At 42.5% G+C, this 11136-nt stretch overlaps 1 protein-coding gene across 1 annotated transcript; it reads left to right on the top strand.

Moving 5' to 3' along the window:
• The first annotated feature begins 1284 nt into the window (after positions 1-1284).
• On the top strand, positions 1285-4063 carry LOC109755389 (uncharacterized). The gene is made up of 3 exons (XM_020314299.4): positions 1285-1576; positions 1706-1991; positions 3307-4063. Exons 1-3 carry the CDS (start codon positions 1524-1526, stop codon positions 3799-3801), a joined length of 834 nt encoding a protein of 277 aa, XP_020169888.1. The 5' UTR covers positions 1285-1523; the 3' UTR covers positions 3802-4063.
• The last annotated feature ends 7073 nt before the right edge of the window (positions 4064-11136 follow it).

Raw genomic sequence — 11136 nt, forward strand, 5'->3', positions numbered from 1 at the left:
CCTCCATGCACCCATTGGCCCGCCACCCCATGGTGTTGTTTGATTGTTATTTTTCTATATACTAGGGGCAACATGGTCATTTAATAACCTCTAGGAAGGGACTAGGGACTTTTTAGTCTCTGGAAACAAACAGGGAGGGACTTTTTAGGAACTAGGGACTTTTTAGTTGGGACTAGAAAAAGTCTTAGGACTAGAGAACCAAACACCACCTTATGTTACTATCCACTATGAAGGTAGTAACATAGTCTAGGGATATGTGTATGTTACTAGCATATGTTACTCTCCATTGTGGCTAGTCTCAGCCTACAAAGCATATCCCATTTCACCTTCTTCCACGTCGAGAGCTACTAAATATGGCACCTACTGCTTCCTAAGTACTTTTAATATCACAACCAAAATTCTAGTTGAGAGAAGGGTCACGATGGTCCTCTTGGTTCTGACATGGCATATATTCACTTCCTTCCATGGAGCTTGGTTGGCACATGTATAGGCAATGAGAGCATATCATAGCCCCCAAACCCCACAGAAAAGAAGGACAAGCGCCCCAAAAGCAATCCTCTAACCTCTCCTTCTAATCACAACTTTAATCTCACTTAACCATAATTAAGTCAGTCTCTTAAAGCTCACAATTCTTTCCTTTGTAGAGCAGTCCTGCCAACATGCCATGTGCACAAACCTTCCCCCGGCATCTAACTTTGCTTCTTCATCTCTTTATTGTGTGATCTCCAGAGGAAAAGCATATATCCTTACTACCGCCTTTGGCATTTGCACTGCACTAGGGTTAATTAAATACACAGCATGCAACCACTAAATCACCTTAGGAACAACTCTGGTGCAAATTAGGTCTCCTTTTTGACATTGTATGTACTCCATATATCGCACTAGGCGAATTAGTGATTTTTTTTGGAAAAGGAGCATTGACTCGGCCTCTGCGCATCTGGACGATGCATGCAGCTATTTTATTAATTATTCTCAGAGACCTTATAAAGCATTACATCAGTAAACCTGAAACCACCATCTTAGCGACACCTGTCACTACTCCTATCCCTACTCCTATCCCCTTGATGCACTAGGCGAATTAGTGATGTACATGCAACAACTCTTCATCAAGTTAAATGCTGTAAAGTTCCAAGTTCCTAGGTAGCCGAACAAATACCATCATAGAGAGCAAAGTACAAAAAAATATTTGCATTTTTCTAGTGCCCTTTTGTCTTTATTTTACCCTGTGGTGTATGGCGGAGGGCAGAGCCACCACCGGCCGGCCACCGCCCTCTCTGTCACTGACATCTCCATGTGCCACGATCACTGCATGTGGCTCCACCTCCATTTCCTACTCACTCTTCCTCTCCGTCATAAAACCTCGCCTCTCCAACTCCAATCTCTCCATATATAAAAGCTAAACCTGCTCCATCTAGGCTACTAATACAGCTTCGCTGCATAGCTCGGCCATTTCATCCATTTCTCTGCCTCATCAAAACATCATCATCCTAGGCACAAGCACAAACTTGGTGAGAAGAAGAAGCATGAGCAATGGCAGCTCCCCCACATCCTCCCCTTCGGTCTGCTCGAGGTCATGGTGTGTGCTTGCTAACCAGTGGACATATCCCCCATTTTGCTTCTGAATTTATCAGCCTGTATAGATGGGTGTGTGCGTGTGATCTTCACAAGAAGGTCAAGCCTGATCGTGTTTGTAATTTGTTTATAGGTCCATAAGTGAGGATTCTTTGAGGAGGTACGTGAGCTACGCTAGCGAGAGCTGCATCCAGGAGCTGCTGGCGGCGTCGGACTCCGGCGGCGCCGGGCGGGGCGGGGAAGGAAGTGGAGGAGGCGGCGAGGAGGACGACGGGTGGCAGACGCTGGCGTACTGCAACGGCGTGGAGATAGCGAAGCGGCGGTCGGGCACGGGGCAGATGTTCCGGAGCCGGTGGCTGCTCTACGCCGTCTCGCCGGAGCAGTTCATGGCCGTCGCGAACGCCGTCGACGCCGCAAAGGTAACGCATATGAAATATTCATTTCTTCTTCTTCTTCTTCTTCTTCTTCTATATTAGTAATAATTTGCTGTAGAGGTGTCTGATGGGTGATTTGGGCTCACGAACTATAGAAGTGTACTTATTGGAGTATGATTTTTGCCAATAATGATGGATTAGTCTAGGTAGGAGTACCACTGGGAGGTTAGTCTTGACACTTTGGCAGCAGCTGGCTTGACTCGCTGGACAAGTTATGACCGCTTTAATTGGCCACGGAGGTGACGGTAACGCGTCGCGTGATTTGCCAACCCAACACATGTGCATGTCTACCGTGCCTGGGGCATGCATACACCCGTGACCGAATTCCATTCGCGGCCTAGCTAGCGTTGCACAGGCCAACCGTGAAGGGGGGCAGTAATTGATTCTGTGGGTGGGTATTATTACACTTATTTTATCTGACATGGAGCAGCTGCAAGCGGGCACGCGTGAGTATGCGAGCCCACAAGTACGAGCCAAATCATTTGGCAGTTGGCACCTCGAGATCCCAGAGCGAGAAGAGAGCAGAGAGCACGCAATACGAGGATGATTAACTAGATGCATGCATGTGTGCTAATTAACTATTGTGATTACTCGGTGGCAGTCGGCATGCAGACATGCATGGCCGCCCCATATGACCTGGCCACGCGCATGTGGAGCCACATGCATCTTCCAACTACAGTTAATCTGAACGAATAAAATGGGATTAAACAGAATGCATATGAAATAATTATATAAATCCTTGAAAGTTCCAATAGAATGCTTTTGAAGTGACCTAGTTTTTATTCCAGTTATTCCAGAAGGAAGACATGTGATAAAACCGTGAATTTGATGCGGCAAAGAGAAAATGCGTAGGACAGACGAACGTGCAGTTCTCCATTCTTTGACTCAAAAGTTATGTACACTAAGTTAAGTTGGGGGGGGGGGGGGGGGGGGGGGGGGGGAGGGGGGAATCAATACCTAACCTCTTTAAGTACACCACTCGGTGATCATGCCACTAGGTGCCCACCATGCATGTTCGGATGGTCCATTGGTCCTGTTCCCCTAATCTGGTAGATTGAGCTTCTACCATTTTGGATGTAGCTACTGTTCTAATATTCCTCACAAGAAAAGCTAGCCCAGTAACATTGCATTATAACCCTGCCAACTAGTTATGCTTAGCTGGAATAATGTACTAGTTCACTACACACACAAAAAAACATATCAACGTCTCTATTTAAGCTGATCAATGTGTTTACCCTTCATTATCCTCCGGTGAAAAGTTTATCTCAATCCAATGTGCTGTTGCTGTTATCACGTGCAGCAGTGGGAATCTGACCTCGTCGACGCGACGTACATCAAGGAGCTGGGCGACGACCTGAGCATCATCCACCTCAAGTTCGGCGACACCTCCAAGCGGCCGGGCGGCCTCTTCCGCCGCCGAGACCTCGTGGTGTACGAGCGGCGCCAGACCATGGACGACGGCACGCTCGTGGTGGCCGTGGCGTCGCTGCCCAAGGAGATCGCGGCGGGCCTTCTGCCACGGGACTCCAAGGGCCGGAGCTCCGTCGGCCGGGGCCTGCTCCTGCAGTCGGGGTGGGTCGTCGAGAAGCTCCTTGACGACGACGGCGTCGAGTCGTGCATCGTGACCTACGTGGTGCAGCTTGACCCGACGGCGGGGTGGCTGCCCCGGTGCATCGTCAGCCGGCTCGACAACAAGCTGGTCACCATCATCGCCAAGCTCAAGAAGCTGGCGCAGACCACCACGTGCCCGTCGGCGGCACCAGCCGCCCGTAGTTGCAACTCCGAGGAGGTGTGATCCAGGAGAATTAGGCATCTGAATTCTCTCGTGACGAATACCAGAAATGTCACCATTAGGCGTAAATACGGTTTTGTGGGAAATGGTGTCTCGTAACTTGAGAGTTGCCTGCATCCGTACTAGTATTTGGTCGAGCGAGAATGTGTGTATACCTACTTTGGCTTTTGCAATCGACTGCACATATGCATGCTTCTAAGTGCTCAAAAATAGCTGCAGTGTACTAAAGTATAAACAAGAAGGTAGCTACAATTTTGCCATGTCACAGTTGGTGTCTCCAGTGTTTCAGAGTCCAGTCACCAACATAGTTCATTAATCCTGACAGGGCTCACAAAATGCAGCAATAACTCAGAGAAAAACATATGTTTGTGAACAGATCAGTGCAAGGATAGAACACATATTTATCAGGGATCAGGAGGTGATCACCGCGGTGAAGATACACGTTGTGCATGCCGTGTAGCTACTTGGCCGGGGATTATCCCCTCCATGGTGTCGATGAAGATTTCACCTCCGTAAAGAATCAAACTAACGAAAAAATTTAACACACTAACATAAACTAATCACACCCCAAAAATTGGCTGTATAATGCACAAAACTCTCTAACTTCATGACACCGCAAAAAAAAGAGAGTAATTTTATTTTGACAAAACTACGATCACCATTAGATGTTGGCAAAGAATATAGAACTCTTGAAGATCTGATGCTCCCCCCTCTCTCAGCGCCAAGATGGCAGCCGGAGGCGACGGGACCAAAATTTCTCTGGCGGCGGCGTCTGCAGTTCTTTGGGGGCATGTAGCTCGCTACTTGGGAGTCACAAAATGCACAGCTTGCTGTAGCAGCGACACGCTATGGGACGGGCCAATCGCTCGCTCATACGCTGTGTTTTTTCATTAAGTGGCGCTCACTCTAGAAAAATCAACGGATGGTGGCTAACAGAAAAATCAACTCCGATTTCTAATAGATTAAACAATTTTATCCAGAAATTATTCAACAACATAAATAGTTCATGAATTATAAAAATATTTAGAAAAATAAAAATTATCAGGAAATTTAAAAATGAGCAAGAAATTTTCAAATGGACGCAAGTTTTAAAAAAAGTTTCAGGAATTTAAAATTTCCATGATTTTTGAAAAATAATGCGAATTTTGAAAACATTCGTCAATTTTAAAAAATGGCCATGGTTTAAAAAATCCATGAAATTGGAATAAATGTTCTTGAATTTAAAGAATGTTCACGAATTCAAAATATAAAAATTAACTATAAAACTAAAATAAAAAATGAAAATAATAAGAAAATAAACCTGGCAATTTTTAAATTCCACAGAACATTATTTACAATACAAGAATCTTTTATATTATGAAATATTTTGAAAATAATTAAATTTTTAAAAAATCTCCGAATTTTTAAAATTCATGGAATTTTTTTAAAACTTTCCTAAAAATATTAATTACTTGATTTTTTGTAATACCGAACATTCTTCAAACATCTAAAGATTTTTGAAAATTTTGAAACATTTTACAATCCGTTACTATTTTTGAATTTTTTAGCATGTTTAAATTTGTGGAAACTTTTAAAAGCTGACAACATTTTTATTTTTTGACATGTTTTAAATTATGAAATATTTTTAAAATTTATGCTCATTATAAAAATCCGTGATACATTCTAAACTAATGAAGAAAATATTCCGCATTATTTTGGAAATTTTAATATATTTTTAATCATGAACATTATTTTAAGTTTGGGAACATTTTTTAGATTTATGAAAAAGTTCTAAAGCATTTTTAAATTCAGGACTTTTTAAATTTAAGTTCATGAATATTTTTGAAAAAATGAACATTTTTTGGAATTCTAGAGCATTATTTAAATTCATAAATATTTTAAACTTGTCTCATTAATGATTAAGCCACCAGTTTCATTGATCCCCACCATAAGGACCACTTTTATAGACTCCATGAGTCATTGTACAGTCTCGAGCAAGCCCCATGTGCTTGTTATGATCACCTTAAAGAGTTTCTACTCGAGGAAGGTTTTGTGATGGGGCAAATCGATGCCACTCTTTTTATTAGGAGATCTAAGGGTAATTTGATCATATGTCAAATCTATGTGGGTGCCATTATATTTGGTCCCCCTAACATAAATTTGTGCAAGGATTTCGCCAAGAGTATGACCAAGAAATTTGAGATGTCAATTATGAGAGAGTTGAAGTTCTTCCCCGGTTTCCAAATAATCAATTTAATGAAGTGATTTTCTCTCTCAAACCAAGTACACCAAAGACATTCTCAAGAAATTCAAATATCAAATGACGAACCATGCAAGACACTTTGCCTACTACATGGCATCTTGACCAAGGCCTCCATGGTAAGTCGGTTGATCCCAACGTATGCCACTCACACATTGGATCTTTGCTTTACCTTGTGCATCTAGGTCGGATATCATGTTGAGTGTATGCATGTGCGGAAGATATCAAGGTACCCCCTGGAGAACCATTATTTGGCGGTTAAGAGGATCCATAGATACCTTGTTCACACCTCAAGTTTAGGGCTTTTGTACCCCAAGCATGTAAAGTTTGATATTGTTGGGTATTCGGATGCGGATTGGATCAGAGACAAAGTGATTATAAGTGAACCTCCGATTCATGTCAATTTGTTGGACGCTCATTAGTAAGGTTGCCCTCGAAGAAGCAAAATTGTGTTTCCATCTCCACCTCCAAAGCCGAGTATGTTTCCACCACAAGTTGTTGTTCTCAATTGTTGTGGATGAGGCAAAACATGAAAGATTATGGGATCACACAGACAAGGTGCCTCTTCTATGTTACAATGAAATTACCTCTCCTCTCCTTCGATACTAGTGGCACCAAAACCCAACGAGAAACTGCTCTTGTACATAGCCTCTACCAACTAGGTGGTGAGCTCGGCCCTAGTAGTGGTGCGAGAAGAAGATGGTACCCCTACTGAAGAGTCAAGTTCGGACCAACCAGAGTCATCGGCACCAAATGAGCGGAGGCAATGCACTTCCTGCAAGAAGAAGTCAATACACCATGCGGTGTACTTTGGCAGTTCCCTATTGCAGGGTGCATTGATACATCTCCGTCGTATCTATAATTTTGATTGTTTCATGTCAATATTCTACAACTTTCATATACTTTTGGCAACATCTTATATTATTTTTGGGACTATCATATTGATCCAGTGCCCAGTGCCAGTTCCTGTTTGTTGCATGTTTTTTTCTTTTGCAGAATGTCCATATCAAACGAAGTCCAAACGCGATAAAAATTTACGGAGAATTATTTTGGAATATATGTGATTTTTGGGAAGCGGAATCAACGCAAGAAGATGCCCGAGGGGCCCACAAGCTCAAGGGGCGTGCCTGGCAACCTTGTGTCCACCCTGTAGGTCGGTTAGAGGTGTCCTTCGGCCGCAAGGAATCTTATATCTGGATGAAAATCGTGTTAAAATTTCAGCCCAATCGGAGTTACGGATCTCCGGGAATTTAAGAAATGGTGAAAGGCCAGAAAACAGAAACGCGAAACAGAAGAGAAACAAAGAGATAGATAATCTCGAAGGGGCTCCCGCCCCTCCGCCGCCATGGAGGCCATGGACCAGAGGGGAAACCCTCCTCCCATCTAGGGGCAGGTCAAGGAAGAAGAAGGAGGTGGGCTCTCTCCCCCTCTCTCCCGGTGACGCCGGAACGTCGCCGGGGCCATCATCGTGACGGTGATCTACACCAACAACTTCGCCACCGTCATCACCAATTATCTCCCCCTCTATGCAGCGGTGTAACATCTCTTTTACCCGTTGTAATCTCTACTTAAACATGGTGCTCAATGCTATATATTATTATCCAATGATATGTGGCTATCTTTGATGTTTGAGTAGATCCGTTTTGTCCTATGGGTTAATTGATGATCATGATTGGTTTGAATTGTATGTTTTATTATTAGTGTTGTCCTATGGTGCTCTCCGTATCGCGCAAGCGTGAGGGATCCCCGCTGTAGGGTGTTGCAATATGTTCATGATTCGCTTATGGTGGATAGCGTGAGTGACATAAGCACATACCCGAGTAAGTGGGATGTTGCGTATAGGAGTAAAGAGGACTTGATACTTAATGCTATGGTTGGGTTTTACCTTAATGATCTTTAGTAGTTGCGGATGCTTGCTAGAGTTCCAATCATAAGTGCATATGATACAAGTAGAGAAAGTATGTTAGCTCATGCCTCTCCCTCATATAAATTGCAATATTGATTACCGGTCTAGTTATCGATTACCTAGGGACAAATAACTTTCTTGTGACAAAAATCTCTCTACTAAAACTAACTTAATTGTTTCTTTATCTAAACATCCCCTAGCTTTTATTTACGTGTTCTTTGTTATCTTGCGAACCTATCCCTTTACACCTACAAAGTACTTCTAGTTTTATACTTGTTCTAGGTAAAGCAAACGTTAAGTGTGCGTAGAGTTGTATCGGTGGTCGATAGAACTTGAGGGAATATTTGTTCTACCTTTAGCTCCTCGTTGGGTTCGACACTCTTACTTATCGAGAAAGGCTACAATTGATCCCCTATACTTGTTGATTATCAAGACCTTTTTCTGGCGCCGTTGCCGGGGAGCAATAGCGTGGGGTGAATATTCTCGTGTGTGCTTGTTTGCTTTATCACTAATTAGATTTTAATTTCTGTTCTAAGTTGTTCTCTATCTTTTGTTATGGATACAGAACGCGAAACACCAAAAAAATTAGGTGTACCTGCTACTCATGGAGATGGGGAACCTCCTAAAACCCTCGATGCTCATTATGTGAAAAATATTAAACACTACTTTGATAATCTTGAGAAAACCCCATTCAACTTGATAATGGGAGACACATTGGATCAACGTGAATACTTTAGGGATTATCGCTTGATTCAAAAAAGGGAAACTCTTATGGGATCAAATTGAAATGTTGCATCGGTATGCTTGGAATTTATGCTTGAGATATGATTATACTTGTTGCTCTAGGGTGAAGGCTCCACACCTTCGCTTTTCATGTAAATTTAGTGATAATGAAACCTTGGCTTCTTATGCTAATGGTATATATGATTACTATGATGTGGAACAAATAGAAGAACTTGTTGCTTTTAAGGGTGCTTATGAAATTGAATATTTGTTTGAAAAGTGTGAAAATTATGATGATGCTGTTTACAGACCTAAAAATTATGTTATACTTAAATATTGCTATGAGAATTATGAATATAATGCCGATATTGATGAGTCTATTGAGAAAGTCTCCGCTGTCCAAGTAGAGACTAATATTTTGCAGGAAACTATGGAAGAAGAAATTGATGACACTATGAGCTCATTAGATGAAAAAGATGACGAGGAGAGCGAAGAACAAAAGGAGGAAGAGCGGATTAGCTACCCGTGCCCACCTTCTAATGAGAGTAACTCGTCAACTCATACATTGTTTAATTTCCCTTCGTGCTTACAGAAGGATGAATGCTATGATGATTGCTATGATCCCTTGGATTCGTTTGAATTATCCCTTTTTGATGAAATTGATGCTTGCTATGCTTGTGGCCATGATGCCAATATGAACTATGCTTATGGAGATGAACTTGCTATAGTTCCTTATGTTAAGAATGAAATTATTGCTATTGCACTCACACATGATAGTCCTGTTATCTTTTTTGAATTCTTCCAACTACACTATACCGGAGAAGTTTGCACTTATTAAGGATTATATTGATGGGTTGAATTCTACCATTACACATGATGATTTTGATGAATATAATATGCATGTGATTGCTGCTCCTACTTGCAATTATTATGAGAGAGGAACTACATCTCCACCTCTTTATGTTTCCAACACGATAAAAATGCAAGAAACTGCTTATGCTATGTATTGGCCTTTACTTGATGTCCATGAATTGTTCTTGTATGACATGTCAATGCATAGGAAGAGAGTTAGACCTCGTTATTGCTTGATATATGTTGCTTTGTACTCACTACTAAATGCCAAATCATTGCTAATTAAAATTGGCTTTGATATACCTTGGGATCCGGGTGGATCCATTGCTTGAGTACTTTTTGCCTAGCTTAATGGCTTTAAATAAAGCGCTGCCAGGGAGACAACCCAGAAGTTTTATAGAGTCTTTATTTCTGTTGAGTGCTTTTATAAAGTTTAAAAACAAAAAAAATATAGAGGGGAACTTAAAAACTTTTCAACAAAAGAGAAGCGATTGAGATGATGCATTGGAGAAGTGAGGGTCGACCTTGAACACTTGTGTTCATGCTCATGGAAACAATGTAGAATTTTTCATGAAGATTCTCACAAAAATAATTATCCCCTTGTAAAATTCCATTTTATTATAAAAATAATGTGCCAAGGTTTTCCATGCTTTACTATAACGGATCTCACGAGGGTTTTGTTAAGTTTTGTGTGATTGAAGTTTTCAAGTTTTGGGTGAGATCAGGATGGATGTGTCGGGGAACGTTGCATGGAAAACAAAAAAATTCTACGCTCACGTAAGATTTATCCATGGATATGCATAGCTACGAGAGGGGGAGATCATCTACATACCCTTGTAGATCGCTAAGCAGAAGCATTTATCAACGCGGTTGATGTAGTCGTACACCTTCACGATCCTTACCGATCAAGCACCGAACGCACGGCACCTTCGTGTTCAGCACACGTTCAGCTCGATGACGTCCTCGCCTTCTTGATCCAGCAAGAGGGGTGAAGTTGTAGATGAGTTCCGGCAGCATGACGGTGTGGTGACGGTGGTGGTGAAGAACAATCTTCGCAGGGCTTCGCCAAGCACAACGGAAACTATGACGGAGGATAAACTAGAGGGGGCAGGGTTGCCGGCACACGGCTTGGTGAATCTTGATGTGTTCTTGGTGCTACCCGTGCCCCTCTATTTATATGTTGAGACTTGGGGTCGTTTCCTGGAGAAAGAGCCTCCTCAAAGTCGGTTTAGCCCGCAAGGAAAGAGTCCTTCTCGGACTCCAAGACCAGACACTAGGTTCCTTAGCGTCTGGCCCCTGGCCTCCGCAAAACTTCCCTTTGCACCTTGCTTAAACCCCGTGGGCTTTACCCCTTGGCCCAAATAAAGTGTTCTCGCACCAGAACATTTCGGGAAACATCCGAAACCCCTTCCGGAGACCAAACACCCAGATATCAATCTTTACCTCCGGACCATTCCGGAGCTCCTTGTCTTGTTTGTGATCTCATCTAGGACTCCGAACAACATTCGGTCACCAACATACATAACTCATATAATACTATATCGTCAACGAACGTTAAGCGTGCGGACCCTATGGGTTCAAGAATGATGTAGACATGACTGAGACGCTTCTCTGGTCA

The sequence above is a fragment of the Aegilops tauschii genome, chromosome 4 (assembly GCF_002575655.3).
Source record: "Aegilops tauschii subsp. strangulata cultivar AL8/78 chromosome 4, Aet v6.0, whole genome shotgun sequence".
NCBI lineage: Eukaryota > Viridiplantae > Streptophyta > Magnoliopsida > Poales > Poaceae > Aegilops > Aegilops tauschii.

Bases quoted from the DNA above. Each gene is read 5' to 3' on its own strand.
- LOC109755389 (XM_020314299.4), top strand. From the start codon at position 1,524: ATGAGCAATGGCAGCTCCCCCACATCCTCCCCTTCGGTCTGCTCGAGG. The intron at 1,577-1,705 runs GTGTGTGCTTGC...ATTTGTTTATAG, and splicing joins TCGGTCTGCTCGAGGTCATG to GTCCATAAGTGAGGATTCTT. The intron at 1,992-3,306 runs GTAACGCATATG...TATCACGTGCAG, and splicing joins ACGCCGTCGACGCCGCAAAG to CAGTGGGAATCTGACCTCGT.